This window comes from Phocoena phocoena, chromosome X, assembly GCF_963924675.1.
Source record: "Phocoena phocoena chromosome X, mPhoPho1.1, whole genome shotgun sequence".
Lineage (NCBI taxonomy): Eukaryota > Metazoa > Chordata > Mammalia > Artiodactyla > Phocoenidae > Phocoena > Phocoena phocoena.
The window spans coordinates 118,414,857-118,439,208 of NC_089240.1; the positions used below are offsets into that span (position 1 = coordinate 118,414,857).

Genomic DNA, 24,352 nt, shown 5'->3' on the forward strand with positions numbered 1-24,352 from the left:
CCTAGAAGAAGAGAAGAAAAAAGGTACTGAGAAAATACTTGAAGAGATTATAGTTGAAAACTTCCCTAATATGGGAAAGGAAATAGTCAATCAAGCCAAGGAAGCACAGACTGTCCCATACAGGATAAATCCAAGGAGAAACACACCAAGACACATATTAATCAAACTATCAAAAATTAAATACAAAGAAAAAATATTAAAAGCAGCAAGGGAAAAACAACAAATAACACACAAGGGAATCCCCACAAGGTTAACAGCTGATTTTTCAGCAGAAACTCTGCAAGCCAGAAGGGAGTGGCAGGACATATTTAAGTGATGAAAGGGAAAAACCTACAACCAAGATTACTCTACCCAGCAAGGATCTCATTCAGATTCGACAGAGAAATTAAAACCTTTACAGACAAGCAAATGCTAAGAGAATTCAGCACCACCAAGCCAGCTTTACAACAAATGCTAAAGGAACTTCTCTAGGCAGGAAACACAAGAGAAGGAAAAGACCTACAATAACAAACCCAAAACAATTAAGAAAATGGTAATAGGAGCGTACATATCAAAAACTACCTTAAATGTAAATTGATTAATTGCTCCAACAAAAAGACACAGACTGGCTGAATGGATACAAAAACAAGACCCGTATATATGCTGTCTGCAAGAGATGCACTTCAGACGTAGGGACACATACAGATTGAAAGTGAGGGGATGGAAAAAGATATTCCATGCAAATGGAAATCAAAAGATAGCTGGAGTAGCAATTCTCATATCAGACAAAGTAGACTTTAAAATAAAGACTATTACAAGAGACAAAGAAGGACACTACAAAATGATGAAGGGATCAATCCAAGAAGAAAATATAACAATTGTAAATATTCATGCACCCAACATAGGAGCACCTCAATACATAAGGCAAATACTAACAGCCATAAAAGGGGAAATTGACAGTAACACAATCATAGTAGGGGACTTTAACACCCCACTTTCACCAGTGGACACATCATCCAAAATGAAAATAAATAAGAAAACACAAGCTTTGAATGATACATTAAACAAGATGGACTTAATTGATATTTATAGGACATTCCATCCAAAAGCAACAGAATACACTTTCTTCTCAAGTGCTCATGGAACATTCTCCAGGACAGATCATATCTTGGGTCACATATCAAGCCTTTGTAAATTTAAGAAAATTGAAATGGTATTAAGTATCTTTTCCGACCACAATGCTATGAGACTAAATATCAATTACAGGAAAAAATCTGTACACATGGAGGCAGATTTTAATGCAAACACATAGAGGCTAAACAGTACACTACTAAATAACCAAGAGATCACTGTAGAAATCAAAGAGGAAATCAAAAGATACCTAGAAACAAATGAATGAGAAGGAAAACACGACAACCCAAAACCTATGGGATGCAGCAAAAGCAGTTCTAAGAGGGAAGTTTATAGCAATACAATCCTACCTTAAGAAACAAGAAACATCTCAAATAAACAAGCTAATCTTACACCTAAAGCATTAGAAAAAGAAGAACAAGAAAACCCCAAAGTTAGCAGAAGGAAAGAAATCATGAAGATCATACCAGAAATAAATGAAAAACAAATGAAGGAAAAGATAACAAAGATCAATCAAACTAAAAGCTGGTTCTTTGAGAAGATAAACAAAATTGATAAACTATTAGCCAGCTTCATCAAGAAAAAAGGGAGAAGACTCGAGTCAATAGAATTAGAAATGAAAAAGGAGAAGTAACAACTGACACTGCAGAAATACAAAGGATCATGAGAGATTACTACAAGCAAATACATACCAATAAAATGGACAACCTGGAAGAAATGCACAAATTCTTGGAAAAGCACAATCTTCCGAGACTGAACCAGGAAAAAATAGAAAATATAAACAGACTAACCACAAGCACTGAAATTGAAACTGTGATTAAAAATCTTCCAACAAACAAAAGCCCAGGACCAGATGGCTTCACAGGCGGATTCTATCAAACATTTAGAGAAGAGCTAACACCTATCCTTCTCAAACTCTTCCAAAATATAGCAGAGGGAGGAACACTCCCAAACTCATTCTACGAGGCCACCATCACCCTGATACCAGAACCAGACAAAGATGTCACAAAAAAAGAAAACTACAGGCCAATATCACTGATGAACATAGAGGCAAAAATCCTCAACAAAATACTAGCAAACAGAATCCAACAGCACATTAAAAGGATCATACACCATGATCAAGTGGGGTTAATTCCAGGAATGCAAGGATTCTTCAATATATGCAAATCAATCAATGTGATACACCATATTAACAAACTGAAGGAGAAAAACCATATGATCATCTCAATAGATGCAGAAGAAGCTTTCAACCAAATTCAACACCCATTTATGATAAAAACCCTCCAGAAAGTAGGCTTACAGGGAACTTACCTCAACATAATAAAGACTATATATGACAAACCCACAGCCAACATCATTCTCAATGGTGAAAACCTGAAACCATTTCCACTAAGATCAGGAACAAGACAAGGTTTTGCACTCTCACCACTATTATTCAACATAGTTTTGGAAGTTTTAGCCACAGCAATCAGAGAAGAAAAATAAATAAAAAGAATCCAAATCAGAAAAGAAGAAGAAGTAAAACTGTCACTGCTTGCAGATGACATGGTATTATACATAGAGAATCCTAAAAATGCTACCAGAGAACTACTAGAGGTAATCAATGAATTTGGTAAAGTAGCAGGATACAAAATTAATGCACAGAAATCTCTTGCATTCCTATACACTAATGATGAAAAATATGAAAGAGAAATTAAGGAAACGCTCCCATTTACCATTGCAACAAAAAGAATAAAATACCTAGGAATAAACCTACCTAAGGAGACAAAAGACCTGCATGCAGAAAACTATAAGACACTGATGAAAGAAATTAAAGAAGATCCAAACAGACGGAGAGATATACCATGTTCTTGGACTGGAAGAATCAACATTGTGAAAGTGACTATACGACCCAAAGCAATTGACAGATTCAATGCAATCCCTATCAAACTACCAATGACAGTTTTCACAGAACTAGAACAAAAAATTTCACAATGTGTATGGAAACACAAAAGACCCCAAATAGCCAAAGCAATCTTGAGAAAGAAAAATGGAGCTGGAAGAATCAGGCTCCCTGCCTTTAGACTATACTACAAAGCTACAGTAATCAAGACAGTATGGTACTGGCACAGAAACAGAAATATAGATCAATGGAACAGGATAGAAAGTCCAGAGATAAACCCACGTACATATGGTCACCTTATCTTTGATAAAGGAGGCAAGAGTATAGAATGGTGAAAAGACAGCCTTTTCCATAATTGGTGCTGGGAAAACTGGACAGCTACATGTAAAAAATGAAATTAGAATACCCCCTAACACCATACACAAAAATAAATTCAAAATGGATTCAAGACCTAAATGTAAGGCCAGACCCTATAAAACTCTTAGTGGAAAACATAGGCAGAGCACTCTCTGACATAAATCACAGCAAGATCCTTTTTGACCCACCTCCTAGAGAAATGGAAATAAAAGCAAAAATAAACAAATGGGACCTAATGAAACTTAAAAGCTTTTGCACAGCAAAGGAAATTGTAAACAAAATGAAAAGACCTCAGAATGGGAGAAAATATTTGCAAATGAAGCAACTGACAAAGGTTTAATCTCCAAAATTTACAAGCAGCTCATGAAGCTCAATATGCAAAAGACAAAGAAAGCAATCCAAAAATGGGCAATAGACCTAAATAGACATTTCTCCAAAGAAGATATGCAGATTGCCAACAAATACATGAAAGAATGCTCATCATTAATCATTAGAGAAATGCAAATCAAAACTACAATGAGATATCATCTCACACCAATCAGAATGGCCATCATCAAAAAATCTACAAACAGGGCTTCCCTGGTGGCGCAGTGGTTGGGAGTCCGCCTGCTGATGCAGGGGACACGGGTTCGTGCCCCAGTCCGGGAAGATCCCACATGCTGGGGAGTCGCTGGGCCCGTGAGCCATGGCCGCTGGGCCTGTGTTTCTGGAGCCTGTGCTCCGCAACGGGAGAGGCCACAACAGTGAGAGGCCCGCGTACAGCCAAAAAAAAAAAAAAAAAAAAAATATATATATATATATATATAAACAATAAATGCTGGAGAGGGTGTGGAGAAAAGGGAACCCTCTTGCACTGTTGGTGGGAATGTAAATTGATACAGCCACTATGGAGAACAGTACAGAGGTTCCTTAAAATTCTAAAACTAGAAGTACCATATGACTTAGCAATCCCTGGGCATATACCCTGAGAAAACCATAATTCAAAAAGAGTCATGTGGGCTTCCCTGGTGGCGCAGTGGTTGGGAGTCCATGTGCCGATGCAGGGCACACGGGTTCATGCCCTGGTCTAGGAAGATCCTACATGCCGCGGAGCGGCTGGGCCCGTGAGCCATGGCCGCTGAGCCTGCGCGTCCAGAGCCTGTGCTCTGCAACGGGAGAGGCCACAACAGTGAGCGGCCCACATACCGCCAAAAAAAAAAAAAAAAAAAAAAAAAAGAGTCATGTACCAGAATGTTCATTGCAGCTCTATTTACAATAGCCAGGACATGGAAGCAACCTAAGTGTCCATCAACAGATGAATGGATAAAGAAGATGTGGCACATATATACAATGGAATATTACTCAGCCATAAAAAAACACGAAATTGATTTATTTGTAGTGAGGTGGATGGACCTAGAGTCTGTCATACAGAGTGAAGTAAGTCAGAAAGAGAAAAACAAATACCATATGCTAACACATATATATGGAATCTAAAAAAAGAAAAAAAAGGTTCTGAAGAACCTAGGGGCAGGACAGGAATAAAGATGCAGACGTAGCGAGTGGACTTGAGGACATGGGGAGGGTGAAGGGTAAGCTGGGATGAAGTGAGAGAGTGGCATGGACATATATACACTACCAAATGTCAAATAGATAGGTAGTGGGAAGCAGGCATATAGCACAGGGAGATCAGCTCAGTGGTTTGTGACCACCTAGAGGGGTGGGATAGGGAGGGTGGGAGAGAGACACAAGAAGGAGGAGATATGGGGATATATGTATATGTATAGCTGATTCACTTTGTTATACAGCAGAGACTAACCCACCATTGTAAAGCAATTATACTCCAATAAAGATGTTTAAAGAAAAAAAGAATACCAGAAGCCAGGGAATTCCCTGGCGGTTCAGTGGTTAGGACTCTGTGTTTTTCACTGCCGTGGACCCAGGTTCGTTTCCTAGTCACGGAATTAAGATACCACAAGCCACGTTGCAAAAAAAGAGTATACCAGAAGCAAGAAATAATCCAAACTCAACAATGTCCTTTAATGTTAACCCTAAATAAGCTTTACTTACCCATTATTGAGCTACAACAACTATGTCACTAACCATCAACATCAATGGAATCAAGACTTTTCTGGTCCAGCTGTCTTTTCCAGCTCCACCAACCTCAGTAGCCCTACACTTTCTGAAAGCACAGTAAGGTGAAAGTGCTCTATCTATGCCTACTTTCTGAAGGGTTTTTTTTTTTTTATCATAAATGGGTGCTCACATCTGGTAGAAATCAAGAGCTGGATTTTGGTAGACTATATAAATTCGGTGAGTACGTTTATCTCAGCGGTGTTGCAATGGAGAAATATGGTACTTAAATTAAAAAATCAGAAAGCTTACTGTTCTAATTCAAAATATGCAGCAGGCAAATGAAATATTTTTGGAATTCCTTCCTGAGAACTGCTTCATAGAATGCCTATGAGCTAGAGAATTAAACGTAGTCTTGTAATATAATTTATTTTTTTAACCTAAAAAGATAATGTCTGGTTTATTCACCTTCTCTTTGACTATGCTTGGCTCTGAAAGACTTTTGGTAGTTTCCAAAAGGTAAATTCATCCTTAAGAACAAAAGAAGGTCAAACTATGTCCCCAGTGTTTGAAGATCCCCCCAAATACTTTGTGCAGTAGTTGCTTCCCTGAAATGTGTGTAGCTTCCCCATGTAAAATATATATGTGTATTATTTATTCATTTATTCACCCACTTAGTTACTTGACAAATGTATACTGATAGCTATTTTCCAGATTTCCTCTAGATGCTGGAGATGCAGGAGTAAAGAAAAAAAGACAAAGATTTCTGCCTTCATGTAGCTTACAGGAAGGTGAAGTGAGACAAACAATAGACGATAAACATAATAAATAACAAATAGTATGTTAGGAGGTGATATAGTGCTACAAAGAAAACAAAAGGTGAAGTGGGGAAGGGGAATGGGAGCAATGAAGGTTAGGGGTGGAAGGTAATGAAAAGGTGACAATTTGAGCTAAGGTTTAAAGTAGTGAGAGAGTCTGCCTTCTGGATATCTGGGGTAACTGCTATAGGCAGGGGAAAAGAAATAAAGAAAATGCCTGATATCATGAAGGAACAACAAAAATCAATGAGGATGAAATGGATTGAATAAAGGGGAGAGTAAAAGGAGATGAAGGCATAGTAGTAATCGAGAGGGCCAGATTGTATAGAGTTATATAGGTCACTTGGCTTTTATTCTGAATAATTTGGGGAGCTATTGCAGGGTTTTGAGCAGAGGTATTACATGGCTTGATTTGTGTCTAAAAGGATCACTCTGGGAGTTCTATTTCTGGTAAGCCTGAGTACTTCCTACTGGACCCGGCTCTCCATAACAACTATAAACTCTGGAAAAAATTGAATGCACAGGAAAGTGAACAAAAGGCAGGGGTGGGGGACATGTTGGAGGGGTTGACACTTGGAAAAAGCAATGGCAGGGGTGGGTGAGAGTCCCATTCTCAGGTTTCAGCCCAAGAGCAGGCTGAATGCAGCACCATAAAGTGGCTAGAACTCTGACTGAAAACCTGTAGTCTTTCCAGCCTAAAGAATTAGAGTACAGAGTCTGGGCAATTACAGCCTCTGCATCTCTGGCTGAATCACATGTGTGCAGGGTAGACTCAAAGCAGCTGAGCTAAAGGTTAAAAGAATAGAGAAGAAATCAAATGAGACTTGAACTATAGCCTAAGAGACAGACTTGGTGGACAATCAAGGGGAACACCTACTTACGGATGAGACGGCAGTCCTTACTAAAGAGGCAACATTTATGCTGAAATCTAAAGGATAAGGAGGAGCAAGCCATGTGAAGGTGAGGATGGGGGGAGTGAGAAACACCATGACCAGAAACTCAAATGCAGGAAAGAGTATGGTGTTTTCCAGGAAATGCAAGGAGACCAAAATGGGGAAACTGGTCAATTTATACTAAAACAATAAATGCTCTAAATATGAGATAAGGAAAAAGCATTAAAGTTGATCTCTATCCTCAAGGTGTTTATAATCATATCAGGGAGACAAACATGCTAATGTCAATGAAACAACTAAAATTCAATACTAGACAGTATGTAGTTGACCAGCACTTTGAGTTTTCAAATCACATTTGCAAGAATCACCTTATTTGGTCCTCACAATAGCCCGATGAGGCAGGTACTCTTATTGCCACTGTGCTTATTTAACCTGGTTATTTTCTCTCTCTTTCCCCTGATGATAAGCGCTATGAGGGCAGGGCCATACCTGTTCTCGTACCACTGCACCCCCAGCATCAGGCACAGCTTTGAGTTCAGAGAAGTACTAAGTAAAGTTCTAAGAAGTACTAAGTAAAGTTCAGAGAAGTACTAAGTAAATCTTTGTTGAATGCATGGGTTTAACAGATTGGAAACTCAAGGCTTTGAGGGGAAAGGACTTAAATGCTCAAGGGAACACAGCATGTCCATGACAGAATCATCTAGAATTCATGGTTCTCATCCCCTGGGCCAATATTATAACTTGGCCAGTGATTTTCAAGTCTCTTCCCCACCCCCCCACCCCTCTTCTCCCTTTTTTCCTCCTTTTCCTCCTTCCTTTTCTCTTTCCTTCCTTCAAGCAGCAAAACCCTTTGTTTTCAAACAAAATTTTTTTCACTTGGATATGGAAACAAAAACTTCAGTTATCGATACATTATAAATATTTTATAAATTCAATGTTATAGGATTTATTATGTCAGTCACTGAGAATGATGACAGTTGTTTTGATGGACACAGAAATTAGACATCATGTGCCTGGATGATAGTGGCCGTCATAAGACAGTCTCACCATCCAATTTATTAAGGAATTTTGTTTTGAATGCCCAGTATTGAGAAAATCCAGATGAACATTACGAAGTATAATAGTTGAAAATGGTAACAGGTGTTAAATAGTGTGCCAGCCATCTCAGTATGCTTAAACTCGACTGATCCTGAGGATTAGGAAAGGATATCTTTATTTTAAATTTGAATCACTAACAACATCTAACTGTTAACTGCCATGCTGTGCCGTTAATATAAAAGTCTGACAAGAAGCCCCTATGGAAAACCTGCTGCAGCACTTGTAAGTATGATAATACTTTCATAATGCAACATGTTATGTGTACCTTTGTAGTTGCACAACTGACTACCATGCGGAAAGTGAGACCAAGCACTGATGACGTGACTGTGCCTTGTCTTGCATTTCACTGGGTCCAGTATGTGTGTTCTATGATCCGCTTCTTATTTGTACAATTTTGCGTGAGTGAACCCAAACAGGCCTGAAATAAGATGGTGAGTGGAAACCTATAATTTCTTCAATCAGTGATACAATCAGTGATATATGTCCAAGAAGTTCAAATCCATGCTAGATGTGACAGGAAGAGTTATATTCTGAGATCTGCCCCCAAAACCTGTTCTGTACTACATAAGGAAATACATCTATGGCTTTCAATGTGCTCAAACATGGTACGTTTGAGTGAGCTTATTACGCTTACTATAGTTTAACAAAGAATTTAAAGTGCTTTTCTAAAATTAAACTCAATCCGAAATATCTGTACCCTTGGAGCACTTCAAAGCAGTCCCAGGGTTCTGTAAAACTCTGTTGGTAATCCAAGCCCTTTAGCACTATGCTTCACCCTAAACTACCTCAAATTTAGGTGGGCTGACTTTCTGGTGGTGTAGGCAGGTATGGCCTGGATAGCCCTGGCAATGAGGCATTATGGGAATTTTCCTGCAATGTTCATGACATGGATGTGCATTTTGCCAACTATCTCGGGCACAGCCTCTGGAAACAAAGCAATAGCCTTTTGCTCTCCAGTTGAAATGCAATTGCTGTGTTCATCAAAATTTGGTTGGGGAACTGAAGGAATATTTGAATTTTTATAGTGTTGTTAATATTCTTTCCCTTTCCAGTTAGCTTATCATCAATCTGTAAGGAGAGATTCTGGAATGTCAAGAGTTGAAGGCCATGTGATTAAATTAGGTCATTTGGCTTCATTAACTTAATAACTGCATAAATAATTTCTCAGAATGATCTGTCACTAATGCTTATTTGTCTTTATATTAATATTTTTTCAATGAAATAAAGTTGTTTTTACTGTTGTAAAATGTACAAGTTCAGGCTTACAGGAAAAGGGCATCGAACCTATTTTGTGGGGAAGGATAAATGTGTGAGAGAGACAGACAAGGGAATTAGACTCTGATTAGGTGGTTTGCCTTTTTGTACTTTAACAGACCTGAGGTAGAAGATTCCTCTTAGTAATGATGGTTCACAATGCAGTGATTCGCAGAGTCAGTGTGGAAATGGAGCCGTATAAAATTCTGAAGGGTCTCAGGTGTGTAGCTTGAAAAGCCCAGAATTTAATATGAATGCTTTCTCATAGCTTCTCAGGCTACTGAAATCCTACCTAGCTTTTGGGAGTGCCTCCATAAAGACTTCTCAGACCTTTGTTATTTCTTATTCATGGACCATTCATCCCTTCTCTGAACTTCTACAGAAGTTATAGGGCCCACACTACTTAACCTAGCTTAATAAGCAGACTGAATGGTATGACTCAAGGAAGTGTACTTTATCAGGAGTTCAAAGACATAGATTTTGGTTTGTGCCCATGTGGCCCCACTGGGCAAGTAACTCACTTACTCTGATTCCTGTCTGTTAAATGGGTATGGTAGTAATAATTCTACCTGCCTCATACGGTTGTTATGAGGGTTAAATGAGATGATTCTTACAAATGTTTTTTGGAAACTCAAGGCACTGAGCAGCTACATGCTGTCTAGTACTGAAGTTTAGTTGTTTCATTGACATTAGCACTTTTGTCTCCCCAATGTGATCGTAAGCAGCTTGAGGATAAAGATCAACTTTGACGTTTTTTCTTATCTCCTTACAGGGCTGCATGTATAATAAATATTTAGAGCAGTTATTGTTTTTATAATTATCAATGACATTAACATAGTGCTTCATAGTTGCTAAAGCATTTTCACATACATTATTATCCATGGTGTACCTCCATTTTTATATTGCCACAGGACTGAGATTTCGGGAGGAACAGTGATTTTCCCAAGGCCATACAGTTAGTGGAGTTGTTGGAACTATTACACAAGTCTGCAGGTTTGCAGTCTGTGGCTCTTTTCACTGTGTGATTAGACCTTTTGTAATCTGGGCACTATCAAAAAGGTACTTTAGTCTAGGTAGTTCATGCAGTTCTGGTTGTAGAAGAGATTTGACTTTGTAAACTATGTAAGTCTTCTGGGAGTGACATTATTGATTCTCTACTTTACAGCCGGTTCCATCTGCATCTTTGACAGCATTATCTTATCTTTCAGTATAACAGCGAGTGTAGTTAGAGTATGGCACCTGCCCAGAGTGATGCGTGGTTTGGGATATCTCCATTTCAATGAAGCCAATTCTTAATTTTTGAAATTGTGGATTTTCCAGGGTCTCTGTTGGGCTGGTCTTTCCCCTTTCTGCTATGGCCCACTTTTTGTACATGTCATGGTGGAGCTAGAATTCTGATCAGAAGGAAACCCAGCAAGGGGAAGAGAGGGTGACCAATTACAGTCCTAAAATGTGATACTTTTTCATCACTCTGCACAGAATATTTTAGAGAAGAGGTCGAAGTTATTGGACAAGCACTCATTTTAAAATTATCTGGGTATTTTCCCCCTCCACGTTCTTCTGGTCCTAATTTAGTACTGTGCCATCCAAATTAATCCCAAACAAAAATAAACAGTCAATGTATCATTGTATCCCAATTATTATAATTAAAACCTGAATTTGGGTCAAAATGTGCTCTTTAAATCACCTAGAGTTTTTGCGGGCCTCTCACTGTCGTGGCCTCTCCCGTTGCGGAGCACACGCTCCGGACGCACAGGCTCAGTGGCCATGGCTCACGAGCCCAGCCACTCCGCGGCATGTGGGATCTTCCCGGACCGGGGCACGAACCCGTGTCCCCTGCATCGGCAGGCAGACTCTCAGCCACTGTGCCACCAGGGAAGCCCAATCACCTAGAGTTTGACTAGGAATGATAGTAATGGTGATGCAGTGGGCTATTGACAAGACCTTCACAAATTCTCATCAATTTCTGTACTGATTTTGACATTTCATCAAAGCTCAGGAGGAAATTGATCAATTATTTATTTGATTTAAAAAATCACAGGGTGTCACAATGTACTCAAGTGACTACAAATGAAATGCTTTAAAAAAGAAGAACTGCAATGGGTGCATCACAACTGAAATTAGAGCAAGTGTCAGTATGTCAGCTGTAAATTGACAGGTCTTGCACAAGGCACTTAAGGTTAATGAGTGATATTTAATTTGGCCAGAGTGACCAAAAAACTTCAAAGATGTGAGGTCATCTTAGAAAAGGGCTACTTAAAGCAAGAGTCTAGAGGAAGCTGATGTACCTTTAAAAGCAGCAAATGTACATCACAATATAATAGTACTGTTGTATTAGTGTTAGTTTAGGTGTTAGCATTGGGTTGGCCAAAAAGGCTGTTCGGGTTTTTCCGTAAGCTCTAATGGAAATAATAATAATAATGCAACTGTCATTTGTTTGGTGCGTACCATGCGCCAGGCACTGTACACTAAAGCATATACCCGTACGATCTCATTTGTCCTCAGTTCAACCTTAGGTTGCTCCATTTACAACTGAGCAAGCAAAGGTTCAGGGAGTGAAAAGCTGGGATTTGAACCTGTGTCTATCACATTAGAGAACCCAGTTTTCTAACCCTTTACCTATTACATGGGTCTTGTGTCAGATCTAACATTTACTGTACTGTTGTGTGACCTTGGAGAAGATGCTTTCTCTCGCTCGAAATATCTCCATCTGTAAAGTGAAGGAACTTGACTGTGAGTTTTCCTATCTTTAGTCTTTTTTTTTTCCGATACGCGGGCCTCTCACTGTTGTTGCCTCTCCCATTGTGGAGCACAGGCTCCGGACGCGCAGGCTCAGCGGCCATGGCTCACGGGCCCAGCCGCTCCGAGGCACGTGGGATCTTCCCGGACCGGAGCACGAACCCGTGTCCCCTGTATTGGCAGGCGGACTCCCAACCACTGCGCCACCAGGGATAGCCCTAAAGTCATTTAAGAATGAATGGGTACAAGATCTTTGGATAGGGTGAAGTGTTGTGGAGGAGTAGGGGGAACTGGTGTGAAAATGGTGTGCAGGTGAAACAGGACCTTAGAACTTGGATGGGCACTCTTGCTCTGTGATATGAGCCACTTCTCTGCTCTGGGCCAGTTTGTACCTTTCTCAACAGGCTTTGTTATTCTGGGCTTCAGAAAGGCCTAGAGGGAGGGAGAAGAGTTTCTGGACATTAGGAAAGAAGGTTCTTTTTTGGATTCTCCTCTTATTAGCACACTAGCCTCTGGAGGTGAGCACATCCCAATGGCCTGGATCTGAAGGCATGAAGACAACTCAAAAGCCCTACACCGAAAGTCAAGAAACTGGCGGTTGAGCAGTGCTGATGTGGAGGCAAAAACAAATATTTGTATTTTTTCTTCAGCCATTAACAAATTTTTAATGTAAGTAATGTAAATGTAATATATAATGTGCATTTTTTTTTTTGGCTGCACTGGGTCTTCATTGCGTGTGTGGGCTCTTTGTTGTGGGCTTCTCTTTAGTTGCTGCGCACGGGTTTAGTTGCCCCGCGGCATGGGGGATCTCAGTTCCCTGATCAGGGATTGAACCTGCGTCCCCTGGAAGGCAAATTCTTCACCACTGGACCACCAGGGACGTCCTTAATGTGTTTTTAATATTTAGTTTTGTAGAAAATTAGATATATGTATACATAAAAAACAAATTAAAAGCATCCACAATCCAACTGCTTAGAGAACAGCTCTTAATAGTTTCATGTATATTGTTACAGACTCCAGATTTTAAAAAACAAACTAGGCTGTCACTAGTTTCTCTGTTTCTCAGCACCTTTGGTCAGGAGTGGGGTGGGGGTGGGGGGACCAATCCCGTTGTTCAGATTGTTCTTTTTTACAGTGATTGTTTGATATTAGTAACCTAGACTGAGAATGGAAAAGATAATATGGATAATTCTGTATTATCAGTCTCTGACCTATGACTGGCAGCTCATTGTTTATTCACCAGTTGTCTTTGCTGATAATACTTTTAATCAGTTAGTGACTGATTATGTTCTTTTATTTCTCATTACATCTATAAAAAGGAAATTCTTCAAGAACCGACTCCAAATTATACTATTTTTTTCCTTTATCTCAATTTGCCTTTTATCCTGAGAGATTTTTAAAAGTGTAATTGGTGTTATTTTCTGTAACCATTTGTTCTCTAGGATGGGTCTCTTTAATTTTTAAGGATGACTTTGGTCTTCTCAAGGTCAGGCCAATTTTAAAACAGAATTTTCCTGAATATTATATTTTAGTGTTTTGAGAAAGGCAGTTTTCACACTCCTGAGGGACAAACATTTCTGAAAACTGTTTTGATGGAAACTACGGTTCATAATGATCAAAGTCTCCTCCGAACCTGTTACTTTTTTAGAAAAGCTTAAAAGCACATTGTTCCTCCCCCGAGTGTATCCCCTAGAGAAATTCTTGCACATCTGCACAGATGGCATGTACCAGGATGTTCTTTATTAGTGATAGCAAAAATTGTAAGTATCTTAAGTGTTCTATCAATGGGATAACAGAAATAAATTATATATATTTGTATATGCTCCATCCATCAGCATGGGTGCATCTCAAAACTGTCAAGCAAAAAGTTGCTGATGAACCTAGGGGCAGGACAGGAATAAAGACGCAGACGTAGAGAATGGACTTGAGGACACGGGGAGGGGGAAGGGTAAGCTGGGACGAAGTGAGAGAGTAGCATTGATGTATATACACTACCAAATGTAAAATAGATAGCTAGTGGGAAGCAGCTGCATAGCACAGGGAAATCAGCTCGGTGCTTTGTGGCCACCTAGAGGGGTGGGGTAGGGAGGGTGGGAGGGAGACGCAAGAGGGAGGGGATATGGGGATATATGTATATGTATAGCTGATTCACTTTGTTATACAGCAGAAACTAACACACCATTGTAAAGCAATTATACTCCAATAAAGATGTTAAAAAATGCTGAATGATAAATATGGTAGGATACCATTTATACAAAGTTAAAAACTATGCAAAATGTATCTGTTTGGATAAGCTAAGTTATGCTGCTTTAAGAAACACTCCCAAATCTTAGTGACTTACAGCCATGATATGGCTGGCATAGATTACTTGGGGCCTCTGTCCATGAGTAATTCAGAGCCGCAGGCTGATATAAGCTTCATTTTATCACATGCTTCACTGATCACTTTACCAATGGGAAGCAGATAAAGTGACTTGCATGGTAGTTCTTAAAGCTTCTCCTGGAAGTGGCACATTTCACTTTCACTCATATTTCTTTGTCCAAAACAAGTCACATAGCTACACTGAACTTTAAGGGGACTGGGAAGGATAATCTTACCATGTGCTTTGAGGGTAAGATCACCCCAAGTATTTGGTGAATAACTGTAATAACTACCAGACTAAACAATACTCTGTAGTGCATATGGATATATACAAGTATAGTAAAAGTACACAGATTTGAATGGAACTATTGAACTCCAAATTCAGATTAGTGATACCTCTGTGGAGGGAGGGAAGGAGGAGAGTAGGATGGGATGAGAAAGCTGAATAACTGGTATCTACCTCTTCAGTTAACTCTTTTCTCCACTCTGCTCTCTGCCAGGGGAGGCTGACCTGTATCAACCTCATTGGTGGGTTCTCCATGTTCTGTGGCTTCAGGATGGGTTTGGACAATGGGAAAGCCAGTAGGAGATCAGAAAGAGACTAGAGAGTATTCTTCTGGCTCCCTCTCCATGAGGTCACCTCAAACTGACTATGTCCCTTGACCAGAGGTCTCTGCTACTTTCAAAGAGGCCAATTCTACATGATTATTCTTTGGATTCCAGGCATCTCTCCTTTTCTTATCCCTTTGGGCCTAATGGTGGTAACAGTTTAGTTGCTACTAGTTGCAAGTTTCTGCACGTCCATTGTAGTTCTCTTATACCCAATCAAAAATGGGCAGAAGATCTAAATAGTCATTTATCCAAAGAAGACATACAGATGGCCAACAGGCACATGAAAAGACACTCAACATAGCTAATTATTAGAGAAATGCAAATCAAAACTACAATGAGGTTATCACTTCACTCCGGTCAAAATGGCCATCATCAAAAAGTCTATATAAAATATTTCATAATTAAAGAACAAACTGCAAAATTTATGTCAAACACACTGTAAACATCACAATGCCCTCCCCCCAAAAAACCTTTAAAATTCTATTTTTTAAACCTATTCTATTGACAGTTTCTAATGTATGGAGATTAAGTTGGTTTTTGTTCCTTTTTCCTTTGTGATTTTTCTGTTTCATAAAACAAAAACAAACAGAAAAACTCCCAAACAGTAGGAGTTCTGTTAGCTGACCGCTGAGTGGTTTCTGGTTCCTCTATGATACATGTAATACTTGCAGCACATGTAAAGTTCACAGCTGGTAGGCATCTCCCTATGTGCCTATGTGGCCCTTTTCCTACTGGTTGAGGTGTATGCTTATCAAGAATCATTTGTATGCTCACAATCTTTTTGTATGCTAATTAAGCTTGGTATCGTAACTATTTAATTAAATGTCAAGAAAACCAATGAGATATAACTGTAAAAGAAAGATTTTTTTCTTGTAGGAATGCCCAGATAAAAGCCTTGGAAAGACACAGTAAAGGTGAGCCTCTAAAATAAATCTGTATTAATTAGGTATGAGCAAGAAAATTAAAAGATTTGTAAAAATATTATAAAAATTAGAAGGCTTCCCTCAGACTGTTTGGCAGGTGTTTTTTTAAGTTATTGCTCCAATTCAAACAAAATGTAACTAGAAATTATACTGTATTCACTATGAGTATGCATTTCATAAGAAAGATGAACAGAACTCTGGATACATCTCAAGAGAAGACCTTGGCTTCACATTACAGGACTGGTTAAGGAATGTACACTTTCATGTTTTATGTTAAAAATATGGAAAACAACTACAAAACTCTAGTGAAAGAAATCAAAGATTTAAGTAAATGGAGATATTCCATATGCATGGATAGGAAGAATCAATATTGTCAAGATGTCAGTTCTTTCCAACTTGTTTTATAGATTCAAAGTAGTCCCGGTTAAAATCCCAGGGAATTATTTTGTGGACATTGACTTTAGAATCAGTTTGTCAACACAGAAAACCTAGAAGACCTTGGATATGACAATGACATTTTAGATACTACACCAAAGGCATGATCCATGAAAGAAATAATTGGTAACCTGAACTTCATTAAAATTATAAACTTCTGCCCTGCAAAAGATGCTGTCAAGAGAATAAGACAAACCACAGACTGGCAGAAAATACTGCAAAAGACATATCTGATAAAGGACTGTAACCCAATATATAACTCAAAATATACAAAGAACTCTTAAAACGCAACAGTAAGAAAACAACACCCCAATTTAAAAAATGGGCGAGAGACCTGAAGAGACACCTCATGAAAGAAGATATATAGATGGTGAATAAGCACATGAAAAGATGCTCAACAACATATATCATTAGGGAATCGCAAATTAAAACCACAATGAGATACCACTACACAAGTATTAGAATAGCCAAAATCCAGAACACTGACAATGCCAAATGCTGATGGGATGTGGAGTAATAGGAACTCTCATTCATTGCCAGTGGGAAAGCAACATAGTACGGCTACTTGGGAAGATTGTTTGGCAGTTTCTTACCAAACTAAACATACGATCCAGGAATCATACTCCTTAGTATTTTCCAAAAAAGTTGAAAACTGATGTCCATGCAAAAACCTGCACATGGATGTTTATAGCAGCTCTATTCATAATTGCCAAAACCTGCAATCAACCAAGATGTCCTTCAGTAAGTGAATGGATAAATAAACGGTGGTACTTCCAGACAGTGGAATATTATTCAGAGCTAAAAAGGACTGACCTATCAAGCCATGAAAAGAGATGGTGGAATCTTGCTGGAAGTGCACATTATTAAGTGAGAGAAGCCAATCTGAAAAGACTACATACTGTATGCTCTAAAAAATAAAGTCTATTAAAAATATTTAGTATAATTTTTGATTCCTGTTTTAACTGACTTTTTAGACTGCTTACAATAAATAAGAGGTCTTCTGTATTTGCATTAAAAAAGACTGAGAAGAAGTACAGTTGACGCTTGAATAACATGGGAGTTAAAGGGACTGACCCCCCACTCAGCTGAAAATCTGCTTATAACTTTATAGTCCACCTCTGTATCTACATGTCCACATCTGCAGATTCAACCAACTGTGGATGGGTAGTACTATACGTATTTAATGAAAAAAATCCACATATAAGTGACCCATGCAGTTCAACCCATTTTGAGGTGCAACTGTTTATCAGTATTTTCAAGTCCCTTATCCCTGGGTGGTATATTAACAGGTGAATTTATTTTCTTTACATGTTTTTTTCATTTTTCATATTTTCTATAATAAACATTTACAATTTAAAGGGTTATCTTTAAAATAGCGAAAATAATGTGGAAGAGTAAAAGTAGCCTAGACTACAGGGTAATTCTTCAGTATTTACTGCAAGAATCCTTCTATTATTTTGACAATTGTAACATTTAAGCTATATTTGACATTAATATCCTATCCTGGTGTAACTACCTTGATATCCCAGCCGGTTTTTGGTTTCTTGTTTTGCCCTTTTGCCATGAGGAAATAACTGCCTGAAGTTCCTTTCTGTTGTCCATATGATGTATTATGGATTCCAGAAAATTTTATGTCTTCTTGTAAGTATGGCAAAAATTGCCTGCTTGTTGTAAATATCAGTTTGCTGGGAGATATTCATAATGTTGGGTTTATGCACTTTCTGTAAATCCATTCCTTCTTCTTTTGCCTAAAGATATACTTGGAAACAGTGTTTCATCAGTTAAGTAAATTTCCACAAAATATCAGAAATAAATAAGAGGAGAGAGAAGTACACTCAACTGAAATGTATTGAGTATAATTATGTAAGTATACTACAGAAAGTGAACTTGAGAGAGAAAAGAGCATATTTTTTCACAAGATGCTCCAAGTGGAAAAGAAGATGCCACATTTTAGTATAGAGAGAAATTTAGGAATGAAGTGTTCAAAAGCTGGAACAACCAATGGATGCAACTTTTAAGAATTACTTGTTTCTAATAAAATACCAGTTAGTGACAGAAGCCAGGATATGGTCATCCTCAAGTCATCTTGTCCTCAGTTGGCCTGCAGTAGTCAGTCACCTTTGGCTACCATTGTGCCATCCAGACTTCTAGCATTATGATTCCTATGGTGAAGAGGGGCATGGGTATTCTGATGCTGAAGGCAATCTTTGGTGTCCCCATCTCAGTTTATTTCTACTCTTGAGTACTTTTCATGTGTCAGTATGTGCACTTGATTCTGGAATGTACAGTCTAGAAGGCAAGACTCACATATACTTAAATCATGCCAATCCTGGGCAAATTGTAGTTGGCAATAGAAGGGCAGAGTACTGCCAGTACATGTGGGTAAAGAGGGAATATGGTTTGGAGAACAGAGAGGGAGGTAGTGGCATCTGAGCTGATCCTTGAAGGACAATGTGCACTCAGGGTCTGGTGAGAAGCTCATTTTGTTTGGCATTATGGCTTCCTGAGGTTTATCTCACCAGACTAAGAAGGTTGATTTTTGAGTCAAGGTTAGAGCTGGTAAGAGCTGCCTTTTAGAAAGAATGCTCTGCCTTTAAGAGTGGAGTGCACTGGGGAAAAGGCAAGACTGGAGAAATCACCTTTTTCTGTTAACCCTCCAAACCTATCACACCCTGCACCCTAATATACCTCCATTTGGCTTACCCTTCAAATGAGTAGAAAAATTATAGCACTTAATTCTGTTCTATCTAGCATCCAATCTTTGATAAGATGCTCACATTAGGACATTCTTCAGATTCTCACTTACGTGGATCATCCTGTGGGTAGAAGAGGAAAAATAAAATTATGTCGTCTTAAAAAAAAAAACAAAACGTCAGGGACTTCCGTGGTGGCGCAGTGATTGAGAGTCTGCCTGCTGATTCAGGGGACACGGGTTCGTGCCCCAGTCCGGGAGGATCCCACGTGCCGCAGAGCGGCTAGGCCCGTGAGCCATGGCCGCTGAGCCTGCGCGTCCGGAGCCTGTGCTCCGCAACGGGAGAGGCCACAACAGCGAGAGGCCCGCGTACCACAAAAAAAAAAACAAAAAACAAGTCAGGAAGATCAAAGTTTCTTGTTCCAGCCTTCACCTTCCTTATGTATAAATATATTTAAAAAGTATAAAGAATTATTGATAGTACGGATATGTTGGTTTTCTGAGTGTGGAGTTTCTACCGTTTTTTGTTGTATTTGGATAATTTTTTGGCATCTGTAATCAGCTCTTTATTATTGGATTTAATGGAGGTGAACAAAGGTTGGATAACCCAAAGAGACAGATAATTACAAACCTCTGTTATTCTGACTTCGGGAATCATTCTTGACATATTGCTTCCTCATATCAGAAGAATGACCTGAGGACAGGAAAAGCCAAGATATAAATTTGCCTTCTTCCACTTAGGAGGAAGAAGGTACTGCCCTCTGTAGCCCCCATCTATATTTATAAAATGTTAGGAAAAGTCTGACATTTGTTTAGAGACTAGGCCTCTGAAGTTTACATTGTCTGGTTTATTGTCTTAGTGTCTCTTTCCCTCTAGGGAACATCTCTATCTTCTTGGAAGGAAATTTCTTCTTCCTCTCAGTCAAACCAAGTTGTTCTAGTAGAGCAACCAACTGTCCTTGGTTACAAGGGTAGGCCCATGAGAGAGAATGAAAACAGCAGAGCAGGCAGCCAGGTGGTATTTGAGGTCTCAGTTCCAACTGTTCTGAGAACAGACACACCCTTTGGTTTGGTTATGTGAACCATTAACGTTCCTTTTTTGTGTAAGGTTAGAGTTGAGTTTCTGTTGCTTATGAGAAGAGTCTCAAAGAAAACGCTCTTAATCTGTTCACTCTTTTCCATTCCTACCACAAATGCCCTAGTTAATATTCTTATGACCTCTTACATCTACCGTTTAAATAGTTTCCTGACAAGCCTCCCCATGTTCATGGAGGAAGTGAATATTTAATTGTATTTCATTTTATTGCAAGTGCTGGGTGCCACAGGTCCCTAACAGGAAGGTGGGGCTGGAATCTTGGCCCAGACTGGGGGCAGTGATGGTGGCAGCCAAAGTGGTAATAGTGATGGCATCAGCTGTTGGTCATGGGGAGTGGTAGTATTGCACATGGGGGTAAGTGCTGGGACTCAAGGTGGGAGGTTGTCTTTCCCATCTGTCCCCAGAGTCTGTCCCTGTAGTGTATGTACAAACATCAACTCTGGCCTGAATACCAGGACAAGAGCTGTCTGTGCTCAAGCAGTAAATTTGTTAGTAAATTATTATAAAAATAAAAGCATGTACATGGACATTGTACTAACCATTTCAGGGAGTTATTAGAATTCTTCAAGGAGTTTAGAATTTCTGCTTTTGAAACCTGCTAAAACATTGCAAAGCAAATATCCACAGGCTTAGAAATAAAAGTCAAATTTATAGATCATTACATTTCACAGAAACCCCCCCCCCACTATTTTCATATGAAGACTTGGATCTTAGTGTTTCTGCTTCTCTGGTTGAATGTGAGTAATACAGTGTTCTATGGGGAAAGTCCCAAAAGTATAGTACTTCTAGAAGGAAGATACCAGATAATGAAAGGTACAAAAGAAAGCAAAAACAGAAAAACAAAACCAACCCAGCCTAACTTATAATCCACCAATTATAAATAATTTTTAATCAAAAAAAAAATGAAAGGTCTAGACCAGCACTGAACAATAATAGTACTTTTGCGATGACGATGATGGAAATGTTCTCTATCAGTGCTTCCCAGCTCAGTAGCCACTAGCCACATGTGGCTATTGAATATTTGAAGTGTGGCTAGTATGACTGACTATGTGAATATTTAACTTTAATTAATTTAACTTCAAATAACTACAAGTGTCTAGTGGCTAATGTAGTAGACAGCAAAGGTCTAGACACTCTGATATATGGGAATCTCCTGAAAGAAACAAATATGTTATTTTGGACAAGTAAGACTTGAGTAGAACATGTTGGCTATTTTCAAATATCTGAAGGATTGTCATGTGATTGTTTAGAAACACTGTGATTCCACAAAGCAGAACCAGAACTATTGAATAAATGGTTACACAGGGACCAGTTATGGATTTTATATAAAGAACTTTCTAGGGGGCTTCCCTGGTGGAGCAGTGGTTAAGAATCCACCTGCCAATGCAGGGGACACGGGATCGAGCCCTGGTCTGGGAAGATCTCACATGCCGCGGAGCAACAAAGCCCGTGCACCACAACTACTGAGCCTGCACTCTAGAGCCCGTGAGCCACAACTACTGAAGCCGGTATGCCTAGAGCCCATGCTCCACAACGAGAGAAGCCACCGCAATGAGAAGCCCGCGCACCACAACAAAGAGCAGCCCCCGCTCACTGCAACTAGAGAAAGCCCGCGTGCAGCAACAAAGACCCAACGCAGCCAAAAATAAATAAATAAATATTTTTAAAAAAGAACTTTCTAAAAACTAGTGCATCTAAAACTGCAATGGGGCTCCCACAGTATGGCCGGCGACATTAGCTAGCGCTCGCTCTACTCTCTCTAACGGGGAAACAGCGGACTACAAGAGACTGAGCTGTATCTGCCTCTATTTCCAACAGACTCACGTTCAACTTTCGCTCACACACACACACAAAAAAAAGCCGGGAAAATTTTATTAACCCTTTTTAAAAAAAAGTTAATATAAAATTATAGCAAAAAAGGAACCTGAACTTTAGTAACACAGCTGGAACAATCCGCAGCGGCGGCGGCAGCGGCGGGAGAAGAGATTTAATTTAGTTGATTTTCTGTGGTTGTTGGTTGTTCGCTAGTCTCACGGTGATGGAAGCTGCACATTTTTTCGAAGGGACCGAGAAGCTGCTGGAGGTTTGGTTCTCCAGGCAGCAACCCGACGCAAACCAAGGATCTGGGGATCTTCGCACCATCCCAAGATCCGAGTGGGACATACTTTTGAAGGATGTGCAATGTTCAATCATAAGTGTGACAAAAACTGACAAGCAGGAAGCTTATGTACTCAGTGAGAGTAGCATGTTTGTCTCCAAGAGACGTTTCATTTTGAAGACATGTGGTACCACCCTCTTGCTGAAAGCACTGGTTCCCCTGTTGAAACTTGCTAGGGATTACAGTGGGTTTGACTCAATTCAAAGCTTCTTTTATTCTCGTAAGAATTTCATGAAGCCTTCTCACCAAGGGTACCCACACCGGAATTTCCAGGAAGAAATAGAGTTTCTGAATGCAATTTTCCCAAATGGAGCAGCATATTGTATGGGACGCATGAATTCTGATTGTTGGTACTTGTATACTTTGGATTTCCCAGAGAGTCGGGTAATCAATCAGCCAGATCAAACCCTGGAAATTCTGATGAGTGAGCTTGACCCAGCAGTTATGGACCAGTTCTACATGAAAGATGGTGTTACTGCAAAGGATGTCACTCGTGAGAGTGGAATTCGTGACCTGATACCAGGTTCTGTCATTGATGCCACACTGTTCAATCCTTGTGGGTATTCAATGAATGGAATGAAATCGGATGGAACTTATTGGACTATTCACATCACTCCAGAACCAGAATTTTCTTATGTTAGCTTTGAAACAAACTTAAGTCAGACCTCCTATGATGACCTGATCAGGAAAGTTGTGGAAGTCTTCAAGCCAGGAAAATTTGTGACCACCCTGTTTGTAAATCAGAGTTCTAAATGTCGCACAGTGCTTTCTTCACCCCAGAAGATTGAAGGTTTTAAACGTCTTGATTGCCAGAGCGCTATGTTCAATGATTACAATTTTGTTTTTACCAGTTTTGCTAAGAAGCAGCAACAACAGCAGAGTTGATTAAGAAAAATGAAGAAGAAACGCAAAAAGAGAACACACATAGAAGAAGGTGGTGGCTGCTTTTTAGATATTGATACCAAGGGCCATGCTTTCCATAACCACCACCTTGTAGTTGCAGAAAGCCCTAGATGTAATGATAGTGTAATCATTTTGAATTGTATGCATTATTATATCAAGGAGTTAGATATCTTGCATGAATGCTCTCTTCTGTGTTTAGGTATCCTATGCCACTCTTGCTGTGAAATTGAAGTGCATGTAGAAAAAACCTTTTACTATATGAAACTTTACAACACTTGTGAAAACAACTCAATTTGGTTTATGCACAGTGTAATATTTCTCCAGGTATCATCCAAAATTCCCCACAGACAAGGCTTTCGTCCTCATTAGGTGTTGGCCTCAGCCTAGCCATCTGGGACTGTTCTATTAAATTGCTACCAGGATTTTGCATCCAGTTACCTCCACTTTCTAGAACATATTCTCTACTAATGTTATTGAAATGAATTTCTACTTCATACAGATGTTTTTGCAGCACCAATCAAAGTTCTTCTTCCACGAGTCGAGTCCTCTACGAAAATGACTGCAGTTATCCATTTTGTGTGTTACTATCTCACTGCTTCCTATACTTGTGTGACTTTGATTCATTCCTCACCATGGTGTCTCCCTCCCAACCACACCCCCTCCATAAAGCAATACACTGTTACACTGTGGGTTTACACTAACCTTATACCCCAGAGGGGGAACGGGGTTGGGGGTGGACCCTGGGCTTAATTTTCTTTTAAGGTCAAGGGAGTTTGGCATTTTTCGTTACCATGAGCTCTTTTGGAATAAGCTGGTGTTGATTAGTGAAGAAGGTGTAGATTGATACTAGGGAATATTGGCAGAACTGTATGCCATTCTGTGCCCCCCATTAAATGAGATTAGCTTCTCATGGGTACCATGTCTTTATTAACTTGCTAAGTAGTAGTATAGAATAATTATCACTAAATTTGT

General features: G+C 39.4%; 1 protein-coding gene across 3 annotated transcripts; it reads left to right on the forward strand.

Annotated features, from left to right (window-relative positions):
* The first annotated feature begins 22,052 nt into the window (after window positions 1–22,052).
* LOC136142775 (S-adenosylmethionine decarboxylase proenzyme) lies at window positions 22,053–24,062 on the forward strand. 3 transcript variants are annotated; one of them, XM_065901052.1, is made up of 2 exons: window positions 22,358–22,473; window positions 22,561–23,362. In XM_065901052.1, the coding sequence occupies exons 1-2, from the start codon at window positions 22,358–22,360 to the stop codon at window positions 23,360–23,362; spliced, it is 918 nt and encodes a 305-aa protein (XP_065757124.1). The 3 variants fall into 3 exon arrangements, with proteins under 3 accessions (XP_065757123.1, XP_065757124.1, XP_065757125.1); XM_065901053.1 differs by having other exon boundaries at window positions 22,358–22,466; window positions 22,827–23,362; XM_065901051.1 differs by having other exon boundaries at window positions 22,053–24,062.
* The last annotated feature ends 290 nt before the right edge of the window (window positions 24,063–24,352 follow it).